This window comes from Myotis brandtii, unplaced genomic scaffold (genome assembly GCF_000412655.1).
Source record: "Myotis brandtii unplaced genomic scaffold, ASM41265v1 scaffold1102, whole genome shotgun sequence".
NCBI classification, from domain to species: Eukaryota; Metazoa; Chordata; class Mammalia; order Chiroptera; family Vespertilionidae; genus Myotis; species Myotis brandtii.
The window spans coordinates 925,262-945,830 of NW_005353757.1; the positions used below are offsets into that span (position 1 = coordinate 925,262).

The 20,569-nt window shown below is 37.3% G+C and overlaps 1 protein-coding gene across 3 annotated transcripts in view; it reads left to right on the forward strand.

The window, feature by feature from the left end:
- The first annotated feature begins 925 nt into the window (after positions 1–925).
- ATP6V1H (ATPase, H+ transporting, lysosomal 50/57kDa, V1 subunit H) overlaps positions 926–20,569 on the forward strand; it is a 73,307-nt gene continuing 53,663 nt past the window's right edge. For 2 of the 3 annotated variants that reach the window (XM_005857312.2, XM_014543930.1), the window contains exons 1-6: positions 926–1,082; positions 7,620–7,722; positions 9,252–9,341; positions 12,219–12,332; positions 14,873–14,977; positions 18,448–18,501. In XM_005857312.2, coding sequence (XP_005857374.1) covers positions 970–1,082; positions 7,620–7,722; positions 9,252–9,341; positions 12,219–12,332; positions 14,873–14,977; positions 18,448–18,501 — 579 coding nt within the window. In that variant the 5' untranslated portion in view covers positions 926–969. The remainder of the gene's footprint in view (positions 1,083–7,619; positions 7,723–9,251; positions 9,342–12,218; positions 12,333–14,872; positions 14,978–18,447; positions 18,502–20,569) is intronic. The other variant, XM_005857313.2, reaches the window with a different exon arrangement.

Consider the following 20,569-nt stretch of genomic DNA (forward strand, 5'->3'; position numbering starts at 1 on the left):
GCCTGGTCCCGGGCCGCAGGTTGGGCCGGAAGGAGCCAGTTTGTGCCTGGGCCCGGCCAGGCCACCCGCTCTTGCTTGTTTAGGCAGCAGCTCTCAGATGTAGAGATTAAGTTCCAGGCTGACTGAGGGCATCGGGGTCCTTGTAGCTTCTCTGTATGTAAGCGTGATTTACGTTTTTATGAAAAGGAACCTCAGTGTTTTGTGTCGTGATAAAATCAGGCTTAAACCTTTATCTGTTCGTCTGGGTGTGAGAATTACTTAAAAGGCTCATGATTGTAGGTTCTTGTCGTCAGACTAGACTCCCGTTGTTGGCTGTATCTAAGATGTAATTGGTATTTGTTCCAAAAATGTCTCATAAAGTTGATTTTGAAAATACCAGGAACTTGGGTTGAAAAAAATCAAGCGCTGTCGTCTAAGAAATTGCATTCCCACGTTGGTTATTTTAATTCGAATGAGAATTTAAGAAAGCACTTACAGGGTTTTCATATGTCATTGCAAAAAAATGATGCTTAGTAAATGTAAATAAAATAATTGATCCTAGCTGTACTTTGCAGGTTCTTTTTTTTTTGTCAGAGGAGGAAAGTTGATCCCAATTGTATACAATTAAAATACTTTCCTATTTTGTATGCCTATTCTATTTAAGCATGATTTCTGATGTCAATTTCTTGAATGGTTACGTTACAAATCTGACCGCAACATTGTGCCAATAATTAAGAAAAACCTTTCCTGGAAAAGTACAAACCTATAGAGAACGCTTTTATAATTGGTGGACAAGATTTGAAGTATAATAATATTAACAATGATATGTAATATATGTGTTGAATGCCTAGAGAGGTTAAGGTGATAATGATGATATCATTATTAATAATTGTAATAGTTGTTAAAAAAATAATAACACCTGGTATTCTGGTTTTACCTTACATCAGAATTGAAGATCTGTTGGAAAACTTCCAAGATCATAAAATTTAGATGACCAAAATGGATATCCGTGGTGCCGTGGATGCTGCTGTTCCAACCAACATTATCGCTGCCAAGGCTGCAGAAGTTCGAGCGAACAAAGTGAACTGGCAGTCCTATCTTCAGTAAGTACGGACTTGCTGTGAATCATGGGTAATCATGTGCTTTTGCATCAGACTTTTTCATGGTCATGCTTCTGTGAGAGAAATATTGGAAAAATACTAATAAATGTGGAAGAAAACACTTCCTTCTTAGAGCTTGCGGCTCTAGTGAGGAGCAGAGCGGCTCAGGGCACTTTTGACCTCTGGAAAGTTGTGCTTTTTCAGTGAGCGAGAAACCATGGGATGAGCATTAATGGACTATGGAGGGAGGAAGAGGATAACGTGTAGAGCCTGCTTCGGGCTCAGGGTGCCTTGGTGATCAGTGTGGGGACAGATGGTGTTGCAGAATAGCGCATTCAGCTAGTAAAAAGCGTAGATGTTTGAGCTCAACACCTGGGTTGGCCTTCTGGTTCTGTGTACTAGTTTGGTGGTCTTAGGCAAATTCTCTTCTCTGAGGTCCATTAAAGTGAATGTGAAATGGGGATACATATACCACAAGTTTTTATTTTTCTGAAATAATGTATTTAAAGTACTAGCACAGTAGAATACAAGCGTTAGTATGTTGAATAAATTTCAGTAAATTTCAGTTTCTCCCCTTCTTGTGTATATTAAGATTTATCATGGCGTTGTTCTGTATTTATCTGTAACGTAAGTGTTCATTTATTCTTGACCATATTTTATCATATTGACTTTACTTCATATCTATTTATTTTGATATATTTATAACAGTGAGTTATTAGGAAATTCAATTTAGATTTGCATATACATTTTGAAAAATAATGTGAGGATCTTTAGATTTACTAGTATATTTAGCAGTTTGCTTTATTGAAAGGATATACAGTGTACAAAAATGATCCGTTTAGTTCTGTTAATCTCATCACTTATCAAATGTTTATTCACTGACTGCCAAGTTTGAGGCATTTTTTTCTGGGCTTTGGAGCTAAACTCATAATTTACTAGGGAAGTCAGATATTTAAACATTATTTTAATTCAGTATGTTAATTGCAATAATAGAAAGGTGCACAGGGAAGAGAAAGGTACACAGAAAATGATGAGTGTACAGAAAAAGAACAGCTAATCCTTCCTCTAGGAAGTTTTCCTGAAGGGGATTTTCAAAGGTAGGGAATTAAAAATAGCATTCTGGGTGGGGAATAATTCATGTTTTGGCAACAGGCAATGGGGTGAGCTGAGGCTGGAGAGGCAGCAGGAGCCAATCGGGAGGGTCCTGTGTGCTATCAGAAGGAGTTTGGACTTGATTCTGTCAGTGCTTTTCAAGCTGATTCTTAAGCTGTGAAATCCATGGTTGATGTGAAGTTCAGTAAGGAAGCTCAGCATGTAAAACAGATGCAGATGAAAGTGATGGTTGAATGGAGGTAGGAGTGTATGTCTCAGAGTCATCTTTTGAGACCACACTTAATAGACTTATTTGTGGAATCTAATGAACAAAATGAATTGACCAACAAAATAAGACCCGAAGCATGGGGTCATGGAACAGACTGACTTACCTCAGTGTGGGGTTAGAGGGCGAGAGGAGAAAAAGCAAAGAACTTACATACTTATATGCATAGCCCATGGACACGGCAATTAGGGCAGTGAAGATCTGCGAGGGTGGGTAGGGGTTGGGAGGAAGGGAGTAAAGGGGAGGGGGAAACGGGAGATATCTGTAATACTATAAACAATACTATAAACAACAAAAATATATTAAAAAATAAAATTACTGTTGTAGTTATTAGAAACAACTGAAGTGTGTAAAGTGGGAATTAGATGATCAGATTTACCTTTGGTTGGATTGTTCTACTGGCAACGTAGAGGATAGATTTGGGGATAATAAGCCCAGAGCTAGGGAGACGCTGTGGCAGTATTCGGGTTGTTGGTATGCATAGAATTGGATAGATTTGAGAAAGTCTTTGTGATTAATTTGATGTGTGAGTTTGAAGAAGAATCTAGGCTGACTTCTGGCTTCCCGGAAGGGAATGGGTTATTGTAGGCCTACGGACTCCAGGGCAGCAGGAGGAGGGACTTTCTGATGTTTCCTTTATTCACCTATATCTGTGTAATTGTTTAAATCCCCTGTAAAATTAGGATTGTGAGCTCTGTGTCCTAATTTTATTTCAGAGTACATTTAGACTAGAGCGCAAGGAGTTTCATGTTTATAAAGCCTGATTCTGTTTATAACCTAAATAGAATAATATTGCTATTGATCATAAAGCACTGGCTGACTGGCAGAAGTTGTGTAGCGTTGGAATTTGGAACATTTTTAGTTACATGGAGATTTTAAATTGCTTTCCCTTCTGTTCCTCTTGTTCCAAGGCCTCCATACTTTATAAGTTGGATTCTCCCTTTTTCCTATTTTCTGTCCGTTATTCAGTTGTCCATCTCATGAATTTCTTTCCTAAAACTCCTCTGCTCTGTATGTCTGCGCACAAATGTTCACCAAATGTTAACTGTGTGCCTGCTGTCAAGCTGTTGGTTGTGGGGACACCAGTGGGTGTGAAAGCTTACAGATTGATAGGGGCTGGACACAACGTATGAATTATCAGTGAATCTTATATCATATTATATTCCGATAAAATAAAACCTGTGGAAGAGTTCCCCAAAGTCAGGAGGCCATAATAATATGATAATGCTTCATCCCTCACAATTAACATGTTATTATGAAGATACAGTGTTTAAAAAATGTATTTATATTTGATTCAACCTTTTCTTTATCATTCACCTAGACAGTACAGACAGTGGAACCTCGGTTCTCAAACTTAATTCATTCTGGAAGGCTATTTGAGAAGCCATTTATTTGAAAATGGAATCATTTTTTCCCATTAGAAATAATGTAAATTGAATGAATCTACTCCAGATCCCAATGATTCCCTGTTTTAACCTTTCTTATATACAGTACATGTCTAATGTACTGTTTAATCTATAAATAAACACTTTGAAAACAAAAAGGACATGAAATATAAATGAAAATTTAACAAAAAGGAAATGAAATGTACAGTAAAAAAATGAAAATTTACATACACACTGGAACTTACCTTTAATGCTGAGAGCTGTTGATGACTGAATGTGGAGAGGAGGGACCGAGGGATGTTATTGTTTGGGAGGGGAGTCCCCTTTCGTAAAGACGCCAGGTAGCTGTTCCTCTGGGCTCTTTCTCTCTTTTGTCCCCTTGCTCCACTAGAACAGTGATGAAGCTGTCCTCTTTCACCAACGTGGCCTCCAAGCCTCGGAAATGGGCACCAGCGTTGTCCGTTACGAGAAGTGCCTGGAATGGCAATTGTTTTTCCCAGCGGTATTTCTTCACACTTGGGCAAACACTTCATGAATCCACTCACTAAAAAATTGCCTGTTTACCCAGGCTGTGCTATTAGCCCTCCACATCACATTCAACTTATTCTTCATGACATCATTTTTCTTGAAAACTCACGGGTGTTCAGAATGGTAAACGAGTAGAGGCTTCCTTTTGAAGTCCCCACTTGCATCCCCAACAGTAACATCAGCCGGTCCTTCACTGGCTTATGTCCTGGCAATGACTTCTCCTCCTGTGTGATGTAGGTCTTCTTTGGTGTTTTCTTCCGGAAGAGGCCTGTCTCATCACAGTTGAACACCTGTTGGGGAACAGATCCCTCGGCCTCTACATATTCTTGAAATTCTGTCACGAAATTAGCAGCAGCTACTTTGTTAGAACTGGCAGCCTCCCCATGCCTCACTACACTATGAATGCCACCTCTTTTCTTACATTTATTGGCCTTAAACCAATCACTTTCAACACTCGTTTCAGGGGTGTCTTTCAGGAGGTCTGTATGCAGCATCTTTGCCTTTTCACATATCATTGCCTTCGAAATGCTATCACTGGCTAACTGCTTTTCATTTATCCAAATCAACAACAATTTTTATACCTCTTAAATTGCCTGTGATTGTTGTTTCGTGAGCACTTTCACACCCTTAGCAAAATCAGCACTCTTGATGGCCTCTTTATGTTTTAAAATTGTGCTAATCATAGATTTCACCTTGCCATACTTAGTAACCAGATCAGACACATGGACACTTCTATCATACTTTGCAATTACTTCTTCTTTTTTTTTTTATACTTTATTGATTTTTTACAGAGAGGATGGGAGAAGGATAGAGAGCTAGAAACATGGATCAGCTGCCTCCTGCACACCCTGCACTGGGGATGTGCCCGCAACCAAGGTACATGCCCTTGACCGGAATCGAACCTGGGGCCCTTCAGTCCACAGGCCGACACTCTATCCACTGAGCCAAACTGGTTAGGGAACAATTACTTCTTTTTAAAGCTCTATCATTCTCACAACTTTCCTTTTCACTTCGCTGCTATAACTTAAACTTCTTAGGACCCATGGTGATTTACTATATTTAATAATAATAAACAGCAACAAAAGCAAAAAACCATGAAAATATTCACAGGACAATTTCCTGAGATTTTAGCAACATGAGGTGTAGCAGTAAACTGACTCATATTCATGCATTCTCTTCTTTGTCACCTGAGGGTTGGTGGGTTGAGAACCGAAGTTTTGTTCAACAACCGAGACATTTTTCCATGAACAACTTGGTTGAGAACTGAATTGTTCGAGATGGGAGATGTTTGAGAACTGAGGTTTGACTGATAAAGGAATAGGTGTGGCTATATTCCAGTCAAACTGGAATCCAGTAAAACTATATCCTGAGAATATGAGAATCATAAAATATTGTCCTTCCTCTTCATGTTAAAGTTTAATAAAGACACAAACTCTTAACTAAAAAATTAAATAATAAATGTGGTAAGCATTAAAGTGGAGAGATATAAAGTTTTCTCACACAAGAAAAGAGGGAGCACATAATGGCCTGGGAGCAGTGGTGACGTCTTTACAGAACACATCAAGATACTTGTAGGAGTTGTCTAAGCAGAGGAGCTGGGGCCTGCTGTGGAGGAAACCCAGGCAGGAAGCTGAGACTTGGAAGAACTTGCAGTGCTGGGGGCTGTTGGTAGTTTGGTGTGGCTCCCTGAAGGCTGCTGCGGGCCAGTTTGCGGCATCTGCATTCACCTGTTTCGTAGGTCAAAAACCTAGGAGTCATCTTGACTCTTCTGTTTTCCTAACAACCCACATCCCATACATTAACAAATTCATTTAGTCGTACATCCAAAACACGTCCCGGATCTGACCATTTTTCTCTCGTTCCACTGTTGCCACCCTAGTGCAGGCTGTCATCACGTCTCATGTGCTCTCTTGTTAAAGTTCACCGAGTGGGTGGCTCTGCTTCAACTGTTCTCCCAAAGCAGCAGTTCTTTACAAAGGTGTGAGATGAGAGTCATTTCAAAAATATTAATGAGATCGGGTCACACTGCTCAAACCCTCTAGCTTACCCTGCCGTTCTTGCTCTTTTTCACACAGCAAGCTAATTGCTGCTCCAAGCTCTTTGGACTGGCACTTCTGTCTCTCTGAAGTTCCTCCCAAGATTACTTGGCTCATTAAGTCATTTCATTCAGTTGTCTGTGCCGGTGACTTCAGAAAGGCCTTCTCTGAAATGCAACTAAAATATGTTATTTTCTAGCTTCTTACCGGCCTTAGTTTTTTTCATAGTGTGTGTGTGTGTGTGTGTGTGTGTGTATTTTTTTTAAAAAAAAGTATTTATTTTTGTCTTTGTATATTTTCCCCACTGGAATGCAAGCACAAAGAGGGATGTCTAATTTATTACTATGTTGCCTGTTATTAAAGGTATTAGGCACATAGTAGGCTGCCAATTAATATTGGCTGATTCAATCATGAATGAGCAGAGTACTTGTTGGAAAGTGGTGGAGATGAGTGTTTGGAAATGAGAGTAACATACTTGGTAAGTAACATACTCTTTCACAAAATTTTTAAAAAATATGTTTGTATTGATTTCAGAGAGGAAGGGAGAGGAAGAGAGAGATAGAAACATCAATGATGAGAGAGAATCATTAATCGGCTGCCTCCTGCACACCTTGAAGAATAAAGGTCCATTGAAGAAGGGACTCCTGAAAGTAGGAGGACACAGGATAGTGTAGGGTGATTGCTGGAGGACAGGGGTCAGGATGGAAAAGTTATTTTTTTCCCAGAGGAGGAGGACCACATTTTCCTGAGTCTGGAGGAAAAGAGTATGCTGGAGAAAATTATCGTAGAGGTGTATATAAAGTATCTTTAGTCTTGATGAATTAGAAGGCCAAGTAAATTGTTTGGCTTGGGAGGGGACTAAAGGTAAGGCTTTGGTTAGTGCGAAGAGGTGGCATGTTATTAAGTTATTACTATGGGCCAGGCATTGTACTAACCACCCCATGTGAATTGTGTAATTTCTTCTACAGTTCAACCCCTTAAAAGCCATGTGGTTATTGTTGCCATTTTGCAGGTAAATTAACTCACTCCCAGAGAGGGCACGTGATTGTGATCGGTAAGTGGTGGAGCTGGGCTTTGAACTTAGGTCTCTTTGATGGCAGGGCCCATGTGTCAACCCTCATGTTTACTACTAAGGAGAAAGGAGAAAGGCTGAAATTCCTCATAGTGGCTATTCAACTCTTACTGAACAAAACAACTTGTTCTTACTTTCCAGGGGACAGATGATTTCTGCTGAAGATTGTGAATTCATTCAAAGGTTTGAAATGAAAAGAAGTCCCGAGGAGAAGCAAGAAATGCTTCAAAGTGAAGGCAGTCAGGTGATTGATGTAAACATTATATCGTGAAAACTTCCCCATGTCGTTAAAAATTCTAGAAATGTTTTTTAATGAGTATGTGATATTCCATTGAAGGTACACATCATATTTTAACTACAGATCCTTTTTTATTGGAAAAGTTGTTTTTTTAAAAAAATATATTTTATTGATTTTTTACAGAGAGGAAGGGAGAGGGATACAGAGTTAGAAACATCGATTCAGCTGCCTCTTGCACGCCCCCTACTGGGGATGTGCCCGCAACCCCAGGTACATGCCCTTGACCGGAATCGAACCTGGGACCCTTGAGTCCGCAGGCCGACGCTCTATCCGCTGAGCCAAACCGGTTAGGGCTATTGGAAAAGTTTTTGAGTAACTTCCAGTTTTCTTTGTTAATTTTGGAACAAGTGTTATATTGAATATGTTTATTCTTTTATCATTTTCTGCATTTCTGAAAATCTTCTTAGAATAGATTTCTAGAAGGGAAATTACTGTTTCAAAGTATATGATACTTTTAAAGTTACTGGACTTTTTTTGTAGAAAAAATAAACAGTTCCACAGTCCATCAGATTTTCTGATATGGGACCTTGATTGGCTGAAGGAGTGCATATACAACTCAGTCTGATTCTCACAACAATTTGTTATGCAAATTTCTGGGAAGTTTGGGAAGGAATGTATTGTTGGTACCAGTTTTATTTATTTATTTATTTTTTGGTTAATCCTCACCTGAGGATATTTTTCCATTGACTTTTAGAGAGAGTGGAAGAGAGGGGAAGAGAGAGAGAGAGAGAGAGAGAGAGAGAGAGAGAGAAACATCAATGTGAGAAAGACACATCGATTGGTTGCCTCCCACACGCACCCCAACCAGGGCTGAAGCCTGCAACCGAGGTGCGGTGCCCTGGACCCTTCAGTTCGAAAGCTGATGCTCTATCCACTGAGCCAAATTGGCCAGGGCTGTTGGTACCAGTTTTTGTTGAATTCCAGAGAGATTGTTACACAGTTGATAAATTGAAGAATGGAGACAGGTCAAAGCCTTCTGATTCCAATTCCCAGCACCTTTGTTGTTCTGCTTCCTAGTAAACACCAAAATAATATTTAATTGTCTACATAACTTAATCTTTATGTTGTCTTGGGTAATCAAGAGTTGATAGTGGCTAGGCCTGTCTATTTAAAAATGGTAAACGTTTTGAAATTTGTCACTAGAAATGAGTAAAAATCTGATGCAACTCATAGTATGGGTTTCCTATAACTCATCATAATATTTATAAAAGGTATACAGCTTTTTTAATTGAATTCTGTTAGTGAGTAGCTTTTGTACCCTAATTTAGACAAGCAAAATACAGGGGGTTGGCAAAAGTAGGTTTACAGCTGTGAATATGTGAAACACAGAGTTTATTCTTGTATTATTATTTTATTATTTACCATACAAACAACTGTAAACATTCTTTTGCCCACCCCATGTTATACTGAAATTTCATTAATATGTTGTGTTTGTAGTTGAAGACAATAATTAACATTGATTTCATTTTTTCTAGTGTGCTAAAACATTTATAAACCTGATGACTCATATCTCCAAAGAACAGACAGTTCAGTACATATTAACTATGGTCGATGATATGTTGCAGGTAGGTATAGTCTTTACTTAATACATTTGGTGACTTCATCTTTTTGTGTACTGCACAGTGACAACATTTTTGTAAGCTTTCACTTACAACACTGGTTCTCTTTTAGAATGTAATAATATATTTTTCTTCGTTATGTGAGTTGTAATTTGCTAAGAGTGATAAAGATGGGAAAGATGAAAAATACAGGCTATTTTTGTTGTTTTTCAGTACAGGAAGTAATCCATAGGCATTTTTCCTCCCGCAACACCTCTGAGTTCTTTGTGAGCACCAGTAATGTTTGGTGAGTCACTTGAGGCTTTTTGGATGTCTGAGTAATTACAGATGATATGGGTCCTTCTCTTCCAGTCATTCAGCAGGTTTCTATGCCCCTATGTTCCAGGCCAGTGTGAGGCCCTGAGTCTTCAGTGCTGAATGTAGGCAAGGTTCTTGCCCTCAAAAGCATGGTCCTTTTGAAGACGTTTTGCTAATCGTCTGAGACTTTTCTAGTTGGATAAAGTTTTTACTTACTGCCTACTGTCCCTGAACACAGAAGAGCCTCCTTTATTCACAATTTTGTATTTCACACCAGAGTATAATCTAGGTTTAGATTATTGGCGTATAGAGTAGTTCTTTTTGAAACAGGCTGTTTGGCTGTAAAATCCAATGCCTGTCTTCATGTCTTAGGAAACTTGAAGAAGAGTGTCCGTCTGGCTGCTTAGGGGCTGTTCTGTCAGTTTATAAGGAAAAACATATTTTGATGGCCTACTATGTGCCAAGCACTGTACTAACAGATTGAGAATACAAAGGTTAGGAAGAATGGTGCTGTCTACCTATGGGCCATCATGTCATCTATTGGGAATGAAGTGATTTTATAATGTGAGAATTGATATCCAACCTTGGGTGAAGCAGGCCTGTCTGAGAATGACCTTGGTCCTCTGAGCACTTTTTCCTTTAAAAAGTAAAGTAAAGAAAAATGGGGAATGTTGTGGTCTGCCTCGGCTATCCAGATTATTATGTGGGACTATACCTAGAATGAGGAGGCTGTGAGATTTATTCTACCCAATAATATAAAGAAAGTAATTTTTTTTACTTATATAGCTGTGAAAAACAAAATCTTTTCCTAGAGTTCAGTGTTTGTTTGCAGTATTTTATCTTTAAACTGCAGGTATGTAGGTCAGAGTATTGTGCTCAATTTTTGTTCAGAGTGGTTAAATTATTTTTCTTTAAATACATTTGGATTCATTTGTTTGTATTCTGCTCTAGTTTTTTTCTCATCTTTGTTTATTTTATTTTACTATTTTTGATTATGTAAAACATTAATATGCTTCCAGAAGTTAAAAACTATATGCAGAAAAGTATACTCAGAAATATCACCAACCCCTATCCCATCCCTTGTACCCCATTCCCACCTATCTCTTGTGGGTAACCAATATCCTAGATTTCTGGTTTATTTTTCCTGCTTTTCTTTTTTGCAAACATAGGTAGGTACATGTGTATTTTCTTATATTCTCTCTTTTTTTAAAAAATACAAAAATATGTACTTTGAGAAGAAGGGTTTTATCCATATTTTCTTAAAGGTTTGTAACTAGGGCTCCTGGGACAGTGATGGCTGGAAATACATTGTGGTGGTTTTTTTTTTTTAAATGTTTTTATTGATTTCAGAGTGAGGAAGGGAGAAGGAGTGAAGGATAGAAACATCAATGATGAGAGAGAACCATTGCACGCCCCCTACTGGGGATCAAGCCTGCAACCCAGGCATGTGCCCTGACCCGTGTCTTCCTGGTTCATAGGTCAACACTCAACCACTGAGCTACGCTGGCCAGGCTGGCAATACATTTTTAAGCAGGAATTGAGACCACAAAAGACTGGTAGAGGAAGATGGGTTTTAAAGTTATTTAAAATGTATAAAATATTTTCTGCTCTTTATGTATGTAAGGTACTTTGTTCATTTACACGCACAATTAAAATTTTAACTTTGGAAATTATCTACCAATGGAGTTAATGATGACCTGAATTTTGAGTCCTTTCATAAAGTCATCAGCATAACCATTTTCATTGTTACTCTAGATTATAGTGTTTATTATTTAAGGAATGGTAGTCTGTCCCTCAAATGGGGTAACTGTTAGTACAGACCAAAATTGAAATCAGGGTGTTTAAAAAGAATTAAATACTGATCTGAAAATTAAAATGATTGTGTGGTTGTTTGTGCTTTTACCAAATATTGCTACTTAGAAACCACACTGAGTGAACCAGAAAGTGTATTTTAGCCAATAATATGCAGAGAAAATTTAGGGGAGAGGTAGAGTTTGCATGATTTGAACTAAGAAATAATTGTTTCTCAATTCCTAAATCCACTTGCTAGTGTGAAATACTGTTTTTTGGCTCTCTTTATGTACCCTGATTTTTCTATCATGATATTCTAAGAGTAACTTTGCACATTTGAGATTTCTCTAATACTCCATTTCCCTTGCCTGCTTGTACATAGCATGAGATTCTTCCCGCCGATCCTTTCATCTACAGCTAACTTGTGATCTTTCTGCCCTCTTCCTATTTTGTTTGTGTGGCAGCAGGGTAGAGGGGAAGTCGGTCAGCAGCGCAGGCTGAGAAGAAAGTAATTTAGAATGCTACACTTTGCAGGGCTGGGGTCTGCTGTCTTGACTCACTTGAATTAAACTAATCATAATAATAGGTAATTTTATTTTTAAAATACCCCTGCCCCCAGCAATATTCCCCCGCCCCATAATAATAACCTCAGGGAGGCAAATCTCATACACACTGGAAAAAGAAAACAAACGAATTGATGGGACATAAAATAAAATGTTGAGTAGTAGTGCATGGTTGCCACATTCTTTAGGAAAATACATTCTGATTAGTGACATCATTCCTTTTCTTTTCTAGGAAAATCATCAGCGTGTTAGCATTTTTTTTGACTATGCTAAACGAGGCAAGAACACTGCCTGGTCCTACTTTCTGCCAATGTTGAATCGCCAGGATCTCTTTACTGTTCATATGGTAAATTTGAATTGATCAAATGTCTGGTTTAGGGAAGAAACACACCTGGGCCATTTATGACTTGATAACCTCCCAGTTCCCAGAGGAGTAATTGGTGTGGTGACTTTGCAAAGCAGTGTTTTCTTATTGGTGTTTAATAATGTGGGGATAAGGGGAAAGTAAAAGATAGGTTTGCTTTGATACAGTTAACGTTTTGTAGAGTGTAATGATGAGTCAGAATAATAGCCTTGTAATTGATGTGCAAATGCCTCTGGACATCTGTGACAGGTTTAACTGAATTTTACTTTAGAAACTAAATTTTGCTTTGAAGCAGCTATTGTGTTTAATTTTAATTAATTTATTTTTTATTTTTTCAATTAGCAATAATCGCACCTCGATAAACCTCATTGGCTACGATACTGCCACTGTGTAAAGCTTTAATTTTTATTTTAATTAAGCAATTACTTAATTGCTTTGTAACATTTTTGAATACAATGCTGTTTTAAACTTAACATTGAAGAATTATTTAAGGAGCATGTGGAGATGTATGAGAGGAGGGTTGAGAGAATAAGTCTTTGACCAAGCCTTTCTATTCTCAGCGTGGAGTGAGCCATGGGGTGGGAGAGCTCCTGAGGTTGCTCATCTTATTAGATGCCTTTAAGCTTTCCAAGTCAAAAACACTGTCAGTGAAACAATATTGAGCATATGAATTCTCTCTCTCTTCTTATATATCCATATTCATTTATGTACAAATGTACTCATATATTGTATATATTTTAACAATGACAAGAGAAATAAAAAAGGGGGACTCATGAAATAAACTACATTTTAAATAATAATTTTAAAAAATAATGTATTTTATTTTTTCAAATTGTAGAGGCTCGTTTTCACTATCTGGATACTGGTTTAAAAATCTTCCTAATATTGATGGTTTTATAATAAAATTGACAAATATTTTAAAGACCAAATCTAAAGTTAGGGTAAAGTTCATCATTATTAATTGTGTAGCCAAATCCATGTTTCAATTTCTTTATGATTTTAATTACTTTTGGGTAATCTTTACAGTTTTGAGGGTCAGATTGTTATTGGTTTATCACATGCAGATGAAGGAGCTTTATGCCAGGAGTAGAACCCTTAGGTCTTTCTCTCTCTTTTTTAATACATTTTTTATTAATTTCAGAGAGGGAGAGAGATTGAAACATCAATGATGAGAGAGAATCATTGATTGGCTGCCTCCTGCACTCCTCCTACTGGGGATCGAGCCCAAAACTTGGGCATGTGCCCTGACCGGGAATCGAACTGTGACCGCCGGGTTCATAGGTCGATGCTCAACCACTGAGCCACGCCAGCCAGGCATCCTCAGGTCTCTTGTCCCTTTGTCTTTGCCATTTTGATTGTGCTTACATTGCTGATTATATTTTCAACTCCTGGTTTCCTTACAGGAACCTTTTCAAGCCACTTATCTATTTTGTGGAAGTTAAGTCAGTTTAAAATAGGTAATGTATCTGTAAATTTACTTAGATAGGCACATGAAAATGTCAGTATGTCAACTTAGTGAATTAGTTGAGGTACTCCTGTTAGCCCTCCATGGTGTAGAATTCCAGATATGTCATGACACTTGAATATTTATTTGACCTGCTGACCTTAAAAGCGTGCCTCCATCACCTGGCTCAGCTGTATCCAAGTATAAGAACAAATATCAATCCATCAGCATAGGAATTATTTGGGAGTTAGCTAACCTTAGCCTTCTGTTTCCTACTAGGATCAATTATCGCTGAATAATTGGAGTTTTGAAACAATGACTTGCTTTCAGAAAGTTCTAAAAAAATATAAAATTGGATTTGTGTGTGGAGAAGTAGTATTTTACACTGCCTATTTTGTTTGTACATATACATATATATATTCAGACTTATTGTGTAGTTATTCAGGTATAATTGACAAATAAAATTATAAGATATTTAAGTGTACAACATAATGATTTGACACACATATACTTATAATACCTATTTAATAAAAAAAAATCATGATTGGTTTTATAGTTTGAAGAAAATTGAGAAATCTTTGAGTGAGGAAAACAGGGTATATTTTTGTATATCAAGAGAAATGGCTGTTTAATACTAGGATAAGTTTTATACCAAGATAAAGATTTTAAGTGTGAGAACTCACAAGCGGCTTTTAAGGTACTGGCTGGCAATTTGTTCTAGATTGCTCAGGACTGGCAGGTGATTTGGTGAAAGTCTGCTGCTAGAAGGATTTCTGTGTTCTTTGGATTTTTGCTCGTCTTATAATGAATCCCAGTCTTACTTTTGAAACTCAGAATAATATAGAGAATGTCATGAAATTTTTAATTTAACTAATTTTGGTTCACATTATTGGAAATATTTGAAAATACATTTTAACTATATTTAAAAATACATTTTAAAAAATGAAGTATAAACTATTTTTGGAGGAGTTGAGTGTTAAAAAAATACAGCAAAATGGTTACAAGTTCTGGTTTTTAAGGTATATGATGTGATTTTTAGAATCAATATAGTATTCAACTGTATTTCTTGTTTTTTTAGGCAGCAAGAATTATTGCCAAGTTAGCAGCTTGGGGAAAAGAATTGATGGAAGGCAGTGACTTAAATTACTATTTCAATTGGATAAAAACGCAGCTGAGTTCACAGGTAAAAGACATTTCTTTTAGTATCTTTGCAAGGAATGTAACATCTATTCTCTCTCAAGCTATTTATGGTAATTATGGGAAATGACAAAAAGAGTCATATATTAAAATAATGCCTACTCTTAGGTATGGTACTCGGCTTCACTTTTTCTTTCTTTGACTGGCTTCAGCTCCACCCTTTCTGTCCTTTCTGCCACTTGGGATTTTCCGTTCTAGATGGAAGTACCTTCTTTCTAGGTGGCTGCCAAGATCACACAGGTCGGAGGATTGAGAGGATCCACACAACTCCAAAGAGCATACTCCTGTAAGGCGTATGTGACAGGAAAAGAAGCTGCATCACGGAGAGAGTGCAGGCAAACTTTGGGGCTGAGAGACTTTCAGGGGCGGCACGCACATCTGTCTTAGGCCTCTGGACCACCAACTGTGGGAGAAATCTTGGCTTTGGGAGAGCTCTCCAGATATTTCTAGGGGATCTTTCATGCCCTTTTAGTCACTTAATCAGGCTGACTGTCTAAGTAGTTACACCAATAAACACATTGGCTTTGGGTGCCACCAGGGAGTTTCAAACTGTAAACAGCACTTTATACATCATTAGTTAATCCTCTCATTCTAGTCCTGGCCAAGAGTCCAATTCAGGTTTCTAGGCACTCCTGGGTAAGCATGGAGCTGCTGGCCCAGCTGTGAGATAGCCTCACAGTGACTCCTCAGGATTTCACTGTATCCTTGTGGGATTGGGCATTTAGGTCTAAGGTTAAATATGAAGCCTGCTTATTGGCAGTCTTGTTGCTTTCAGACCTCTCTAGCTCTACTTCCCATGGAGGAAATAGCTTGCTGGCTTAATGGCTGGGAAAACGACAAGTTTTCTGTTTTTGTCTTCATAGTTCCCTAGAACAGGGCAAAAGACAAGATACTTATGATGGCTTAGTGGAGTGTTTCTTTTATGCTTCCAGTATTAGGTGGCAAGGGGGAGACTTGGTGGGAATGGTCATCAGAAAAGGAGTGAAATGAAGGAGGAGGGGAGGAGTATTCTGGGGAAGAAAAGGTAGAAGAGAATGAGATTTGGGTGTTGGGCTGGTTTACATGAAGGAATGGGCCAGGAGAAGTAATACAGGAGAAGCAATATTGGTTGCTATTGTGTTGTAAGTGTTAGAGTTCAAATAAATGTCTATTTGAAATACATTTTTGGAAAGTTGACATTTAGATTTCAGCAACTGTTATTTTAATAGATTTTAAGTTGAAGCATAAGGGAGACACCAGGATATTTGGCTTAGATTGATTTTTTTACTTATTGCCTGCCTTTTGGGGGGAGCCAAATCGCTTTATATTTGGATAGGGCTATTTTGGAGTGTCTTTAATTTTTTTTTGTCAGTAGCATAAATATTAACACTTTTTGGCTTAGTTTTAAAAGTATTTTTACAAGAGCCACAAATATAGATTTTAGTGAGTTTGTGAGGCATTTAAAAAACCAATATATTTAGAACATGAAAATATTTTACAGTTTTTTTGATGTATTTCATTTGAGATCAGAATACTTAGTTAAATAGGTACATCCCCATTTTTTTGTGTGTATTTGAATTTACTTTTTCTTTGAGCAAACTTCATTCTGCTTTAGTGTTAGCTTTATGGTATAGTGGTAATGGGGTTCTATTGTAGCTGGATTCATAAAATGAGAATTGGCAGGAAAAAATGTGTAGTTTGCCACTACACATTTTGGGTTGTTTCATCTTAGACTTTTCTTCATAGGAATAACATTTATATTGTGTCTCAGATGATTAGTCATTTTTGGAATGATTAACTATGGTTGTAATCTTGCTGAGCAACTGGGGGGGAAATATTTCCTTCTTTAAATGTTTTTTTTCCCCAGTTTTAATTCTTTTTCTTTTTTTTTAATAAAAAAATTTCAATGTTGACACAATTGCAGGTGTCCCCTACTCCCCCACCCTTTGCCCACATCCACCCACCCCTGTCTCCCTCTCCTTTGGTCTTCACCAAACAAACTATTGTCTGTGTTCATGGGGAATGCATATTGATTTGAGAAAGAGAGAGGGAGAGGGAGAGAGAGAGAGAAAGAGAGAGAGAGACAGAGGGACATTGATTTGACTCATTGGTTGACTAGGTGGACTCGTGAATGTGCCGAGAGAGAGAGAGAGACAGACAGACAGACAGACACATTGATTTGACTCATTGGTTGACTAGGTGGACTCATGCATGTGCCTTGACTGGGGATCAAACCTGCAAGGTTGGCATATTGGGATGATTCTCCAACTAACTGAGCCACCCAGCCCGGGTATATGGGAAATATGTCTGTTATCACTAGTGGGAGCAAATATTTCAATGTCTAGAACTGTTTTCATTAGAAGTGGTATTAGATAAATGCTCTTAAAGACCTTTCCAGTATCTTTCTAGAGTACTTTTTATCACTGAATCTTTGGCTTTGTTTACGGGATAGCATTTCTGCTTTGCAAGTCCTTCTGCTTACAGAATGACTCTTCAGGGTTCCCAGGCCCAATCTGGCTTTGCTTCACAGAGTCTGGTCACTGCTTCTGCTAGGCCCTGGATGGCACTCTCTCTGTTACTGTGGGCAGCCACCTCTTCCATAGTGTTCTATCAGATTTAAATTATAGACTTCTTGTTAAAAGAAAGAAACATAGGATTATTTGGGATTTTATTTTCTACCTTGCTTAAATGTCATTTGATAACACTATATCTGGAAGGTCTCTTTTTCTTCAATGGGTTTTCTCTCTCAAAAAGGGACCACATTTTATGATTCTAATAGAAATAAATTTCCAAAAGTCCAGATTAGTTGAAAATTTGGATATTTTATTCTTTGATTTATAGCAACATTTAGGAGTATTATACTTGGTTATGGGGGTATGACACTTAGTAGATAATAGTTATTGCACAAAACAAAATAAAATTTCCATTCTGAAATTTATTATCACTTTTCTTTTGCATATTCAGCCTTTAACTTTCTACCTTAAAATTTCTTTGGTCATTTCTATATAACATGTAAGATTTTGATTTTCATTGTAACTTGTTAGCATTGTTGTGATAACTGAATTTTAAGTTCTGTGTGGTATCTTCCCATCATTAGGTACCTATTTCAAAAACTTGGCACAGAATATAGGGTGGATAGCTCAGCTTAAGACAGTTATCTTATTGGATAAACAATTTAGTAAGTAAATCCTGAGACTTGGAAATTTGTGCCAGCTTCATTCATGAAATTTAGTTGGAGCTTAGTATTCAGCTTACTATTGTTCCATATTTTATAATATATTGACTAAGATATTATATGGATGAGTATTATGATATTTAGAATATTTCATATCATCCCCATTCTTTTTATTAGTTGATACTCCATTAAGTAGGATTAGGAAAAAAATTATAAAATTTGCTTAGCTCCCTTTCATACACTGATAAATTAGGATAAAATTAAAAACAAAACTAAGTAATAAGTTATTTATTTTGTAATAGAAACTGCGTGGTAGCGGTGGTGCTGTTGAAACAGGAACAGTCTCTTCAAGTGATGTAAGTACATTCCTTCTTAATTCACTAGCCTCCTAACGCCCTGAATCTAAGTTATTTTGAGTCATAAACATTTAAAATTTTGAAGATGTTTACCAGTGCCCCAAATGTAAATTCATGGGTTTGATGTCACCTCCAGTTAGGTTAATGGTATTGTAAACACTGTATTTTAAATATTTATGGTCTCTGGTGAGCACTGTTCTGTGGGTACACATGAGACTTGTGCTTCCCTGTTGCTCTTCTTGGGCCACTTTGTGTCAGACCTGAGAATCAAAGCAAGAGTGAATTCAGATACGCAGCTGGAGCAAATACTCATAACATTACTCTCTTCAAGCTTCAGTTGTCTGATAAACTAATATCTTTCTAATAGATGCGTGAACATTGCATCAAGCAGTTGAAAACAGTTCAATAACCTTATGCACTAAAATTTGCTGCTTGCACTGTGTTGCTCAAAGCTTTATGTGGGGCTACATGGTGGGCAGAACCCCTTTCCCCCCTTGGTTGGACCAATCTCTCCCCATATTTTTGTAGAGCCAAAACTTAAAAGTTAAAACTAATCATGTTTCTCAAGTTCCTTTTTGGTTATAGCTATTTTCCCCATTTGGGATTGGTTTAACTTTATTGTACTCAGAATAGCACCAAAACTGGCAATAAGTTTGGACAATAGGGCTGGAATGATTGGAACCAGTTGAGAGAAAAATAAGGGGACAAAGGTTAGAAATGTAGGTGAAGTGCATCTAGCTTCATTTGTTGGAAACATCTCTGAAAACCTGGAAAGCATCGTTAGAGGATAGTGTCTACAGCCTGCCTGTAAGAGACCTAAATGAAGCTCTGTAGAAGACATTGAATGTCCATATTAATTACTGATAACTTCGTATTTTACATGGAACATACCTGTAGGTATTCTCTGAGATTATAGATGGCAGCAGAACCCACTTTCAAAGTCAGAGATGAGGCTTCTCTTGGGGCATGGGTTGAAGGATTTATCAAATAGAGTGTTAGGCCAGAAAGTGGCCATTAGCCTTCTGAAATGAAGTCAGAACAAGGTGTAGAACTAGATGAGTAATCTTGGGGCCAGGGTGGTGGGAAGTGGTGGGTAGTGTGTTAGGAAGTTCAGGGTAGTGTGTTAGCCTTCCTTTGATATTTATATTTTAATAGGGAAATCTGAATTGGTAGCCAATACTTACTGAGCTTTTACTGACATTGTTTTAGTTATTTTATATTTACATCTTCTTGAATATTTTGCACTCCTTGTTTGATATAGGTTTTAATATTAGCCATGTTTTATGGATATAAATAGTAAGGCTGTGCAGAAAGGCATACCAGCTTGCCCAAGATCATTCAGCTAATGAGTGGCAAAAACCTCAAAGAAATGAATTGCTTACTGAGAGAATTACTTTTGAGGTGACTGGAGTTGGATCTTTAGGCATTCCTGTCTCATAGCCTATTCAGATTTGTGAAAACATCCACATTACCTCTTAAAATCCCTTTAGTTTTCAGAGAGCATAGACAAGCAGTTCGGTAAACTGCATTACATGTTATCGCCACTTGATGTCAGTATAGAACAAATTAAAAAAGGTTTACACTGCAAAATGAGAGATAAATATGACCTAACAGTCTTAACTTTTAAAATTGTCATGGAAACATCATAAGTTATGAGTGGATTATTACAAACATTTTTATTACATAAGTGGAATTTTCTTAAGAGGAATACTATGATCTCTCAGAAATTTGGAGGCTTTAGAAAGAATCTGGGAATTTTTTATTTGTTTGTTTTGCCTGATCTTGAATTTCATGTAAGTGGAATCATATGCAGTATGAAGTCTTATGTGTTTGAGTTCTCTTGCCCAGGATTGTGTCAATGAGATTCATTCATGTTGCATTTAGTAGCAATTCATTCTTTTTATTGGTATGTAGTAATCTGTTAAATGAACGAATATACTGTATATTCGTAAAATATACTATTTTATTGCTATATAAATATCCATTCTCTATTGATGGATATTTGGGTTACTTTTAGTTTTTGACTATTCTGAATAATTTTGCTATGGATATTTTTGTATATATATAT